Source organism: Limulus polyphemus, unplaced genomic scaffold (assembly GCF_000517525.1).
Source record: "Limulus polyphemus unplaced genomic scaffold, Limulus_polyphemus-2.1.2 Scaffold4703, whole genome shotgun sequence".
Taxonomy (NCBI): Eukaryota; Metazoa; Arthropoda; class Merostomata; order Xiphosura; family Limulidae; genus Limulus; species Limulus polyphemus.
In genome coordinates, this window is record NW_013670313.1 from 8,360 (window position 1) to 12,674 (window position 4,315).

The 4,315-nt window shown below is 31.5% G+C and overlaps 1 protein-coding gene across 1 annotated transcript in view; it reads right to left on the bottom strand.

Annotated features, from left to right (window-relative positions):
• The window catches only part of LOC106471565 (SPRY domain-containing protein 3-like), a gene marked incomplete at its 3' end in the record, with an annotated part of 21,088 nt that overhangs the window by 7,658 nt on the left and 9,115 nt on the right, over positions 1-4,315 (bottom strand). The window contains exon 4 of the mRNA XM_013932169.2: positions 3,644-3,847. Within this exon, the coding sequence (XP_013787623.1) occupies positions 3,644-3,847 (204 nt within the window). The remainder of the gene's footprint in view (positions 1-3,643; positions 3,848-4,315) is intronic.

A 4,315-nucleotide genomic window follows, 5' to 3' on the forward strand; every position in this document is an offset into this window, starting at 1 on the left:
AGAGTAAACAAATGTAGTTTCATATTACAATTTAATGTCATTCTAGAAAGAAAAAAAAGAGGGTAATTTAGATTTATTTAGTTCTTTCTTTTTTGGTTGTTATGAGGTTGGTCAAATTGACCAGCCTTGTGTAAAGTTAGAAGAGAGAAAATAACAGATAAAATATAAAGATTTACTGGAAGAAAATGTTTCAGATTTATTTAGGAGGTTTTAGAGATTACACAAATAAAATTTGAGAGTTTTGAGGCGAAGAAAAGTATTTTTAATCTTAACATGAAAATCACTAGTATATAGAAATATTATATATATTCATGGACAAATCTTTAGTAAAAAGACACCAACTTGGTCAGTTTCATCAGGTGCATAACTATTGTATAGAGATAGAGAACACAAAATAATATAGACACCAACTTGGTCAGTTTCATCAGGTGCATAACTATTGTATGGAGATAGTAAACAAAACACAAAATAATATTTAACAAAGCAATTATCTAATAGCTCTATGTATAAACTTATTTATGTTTACTTGATTTTTAATTTCTTCCTACAATTTTTGAAACAATTACTTGAAATTCTGAATAAAGGGTCTATGGTCTATGACAGTTATGTTGGTGTAAAGTTAATAGTTTAGAGAAAACTAATAATCACCAAGGGTGATTGAAGATCCGCAATCCTCCTTCACCCTGAATGAGGTTAAAGATTAAAAGTTCATAGAATGGTCATCATTTTAATTGGGCCAAGTGGGTGGGAAAACAAATTAAAATATATACATACACATATATAAATAAATAAAAATATGCATATATAAATATATATACACACATACATACATGCACTGGTGGTAATATTGGGGCAAGTGGGCAGAAGTTAACGCGAAGACGTAGAAGAGGCAGGTTGTTTTTGCAGAAGAAACAAGTCGAAAACAATTGTTGACAATTTATTGAGATAAACTGAAGCAAATGAGACTTTACAGGGCCTGGTGGGGATCAATGGATCCAAATGCTATGGCTGAGATTTATAGATCCAATGGCTAAGAGTTTGGTGTGGGGGGGGGGGGGCGAGAGTACCCCGAAAAAACCCACTTTCACTAGCCGGGGCCAAAAAAAAGCTTGGCTTGTGCCTGAGTGAACAGCTAGTGAAGAAATGAAGATCTAAAAAGAGACAAAATAAATGGTATTGACTCTTATAGAACATAAAGAAAAATATTTTCAATAGAAACATGAGGGGAACCAAATATGGGGGATCAAAGTTTTATTGGGCTCTCAGAGTTGGTTCAACCAATTTATTTGAAAATTGATATTATCATATAAAGAGCCATTGAAAACAATAATTTAAATTCAGATTTTAGAAATTTTAAAAATTTGCCCTCCTCCATATGGGGATTTATTCTCTGACTATAGGCTTGGTCCTACGGACCGACCTCGTAACCACTCCATATGGGGATTTACTCTCTCACTATGGGCTTGGTCCTACGGACCGACCTCGTAACCACTCTATATGGGGATTTACTCTCTCACTATGGGCTTGATCCTACAGACCGACCTCGTAACCACTCCATATGGGGATTTACTCTCTCACTATGGGCTTGGTCCTACAGACCGACCTTGTAACCATTCCTAATAACCTACAGATAATTATCAAACATTTGTTTTGAAAAATCTTTATATTTTTCTGTTATTTTGACTATTGTATCTCTGTATGTGTTTGATTGATTTGACCGACCTCGTAACCACCATAAAAAATTAAGAAATAAATATAAATTACACTTTTTTCATTCTAGAATGACTAGAGATTATAACACTAATCCACAAATGTTGAGTTTAAATAGCTTAAATATCATAACATTATACACCTATATATACATTTATTATTAATATTTTATTGATCTTTCAGCTGTGTCTGACTAACATTACAGAAGTTGCAATGACACAGTGCACGTGCACTCATGTTACCGCATTCAATAATATAAAACTGGCATTTACATATTATTATTACTTACAAATAAGCTCTTAAATTTCAGTTATTTTTCTTAAAACATATAACAGTAATTGAAAAAATATAGTAAACAATGATCTCTACTACTTACGATTGTAATGAAGTTTGTACTCACTTGCCGTACCTGGCATGCTAAGCCTTGCCAAATTTTGGAAGTGAAGGATGTGAAATGAAATAATTTTGTTGTTTTATATATGCATTTTGAATTAGTAAAAAATATTACTCTACCAATATCACAGAATTACACTGTAATTTAACAGGCTTACTAATTAAACTGTATTTGTGTCTAAATAAATATTGTTTTTTGAACAACACTTTCACTTAACGTTCCTTCCAAGATTGGAGACAAAAGAAATAATCTTGAGAAATTCCCACCTTCAAGATGCTGCGAAAACAATGTGGGTTAAATTCTGAGCTTTTGATTGGTTATAAACACATGACAGAGTGAATTGGGTGTACGTAAGCATTTCCAAAAAATGGGAGAGGTAGGCGGGGGCACTGTGCTTGATTCAGTAAATGTAGCAATATCTCAGCAAATAGAAAAGATAGAAGGGTCTTATTTTATATTCTAGCTTGTTAATATAGTTAATTTGAGTTCCTAATTCATAACAAACTATAGACTTTGTATTTGGACATCACAAACATCTAATCTGAACCAAAGCTGTATTCAACATAGTACATGACAACACAAAAATTGATATTTAGGAATTTTCTTTTTAATATTTACTTTTAAATTAAGTAATGTATAATACTAAAACTTGAATTATATTCTATAATTTAATACCAAACTTACTGACATACATTCATAAAATAGTAGTTCAATAACATTTTGAATGTAAGCCTACAAGTGTTGACATGCCCTTTGACCCCTGACCATAGAAAAAACCTGTTGTGATAAGCTTAAGGGGTTTAGGGGGCAAACAAAACTGGCATAAAATATGTAAAAAAGTCATTCAAAACAAGTTGTGCAACATTTTTTTGCTATTGTTTTTTTTCAATAATATTCATGGATAATGTGATATATATATATTAATAGAAGAAAATATATAAAAAATTCCTAATATTCAAAAATATATAATGAGTGAACTGTAATACAATGGGTAGTGACTGCCTCAGAAAAGTTTCTTTATGGTTTCAGAAGTCACCAACCATTGTATCACATTTTATTCATTATGAATATAATGCCTAGATCATCTATTAATTCTTTCAGAATGAAGTTGGTCCAATAGACCAACCTTGTAACCACTTTTGTACTTATTATAGTTTCCATACTATAATTTCTAACACATTTGGTGTATTTCCACAAAATTTGGCAAACTTTTAGTAAACATTAAAAATTATATTATTTTGTGTTTTCTATCTCTATACAATAGTTATGCACCTGATGAAACTGACCAAGTTGGTGTCTATGTTATTTTATGTTTTATTTTCTATCTCGTTTTTGAGGGCAAAAGTACATATTACTTATTACATTGAAGTTGGTAACGAAACTTAAAAAAATTAGTAACTGCTTTTCACAATTATTTGATTCCTATTCTGTATATGTAATCAAACTGTTATAAATATAAAAACAAAAACTTTAAGTTTCTCCATTGCATTCAACCACTATATAATCTGGTTGTCAAGATGTCTTTCATTTATAACTCACCTACCACGTCCAGTATGATAACCTACAGATTGTATTGCGCAACCAGGATGTTGGTGGAGAGAGTGACGAGACGTGACTAATCCTACAGATATGCTACTACCAACACCCATGTCAAGGATCTCCACCTCAAAGTAGCTATTGTCTGGGCTAAGAGGTTCAGCAGCAACATAGACACCAACTTGGTCGGTTTCATCAGGTGCATAACTATTGTACAGAGATAGAGAACACAAAATAATATAGACACCGAGTTGGTCGGTTTCATCAGGTGCATAATTATTGTACAGAGATAGAAAACAGAATAATATAGACATCAACTTGGTCGGTTTCATCACATGCATAACTATTGTACAGAGATAGAGAACACAAAATAATATAGACACCAACTTGGTCAGTCTCATCAGGTACATAACTTTTGTTTAGAGATAGAAAACAAAACATAAAATAATATAGACACCAACTTGGTCAGTTTCATCAGGTGCATAACTATTGTATAAAAACAGTGACACAACATTAGACACGAATGATTTATTACAATTTGTTTCTTTCCTTATCTGATGTTTATCAAAATAGTAACATTTCAGTAACTTATAACTTGTGAATGTTTTTGTAACTGAATTATGCTTAAAATGAACCCTTAATCGTGTTAAATAGATATACGTTAAACATCTAAAC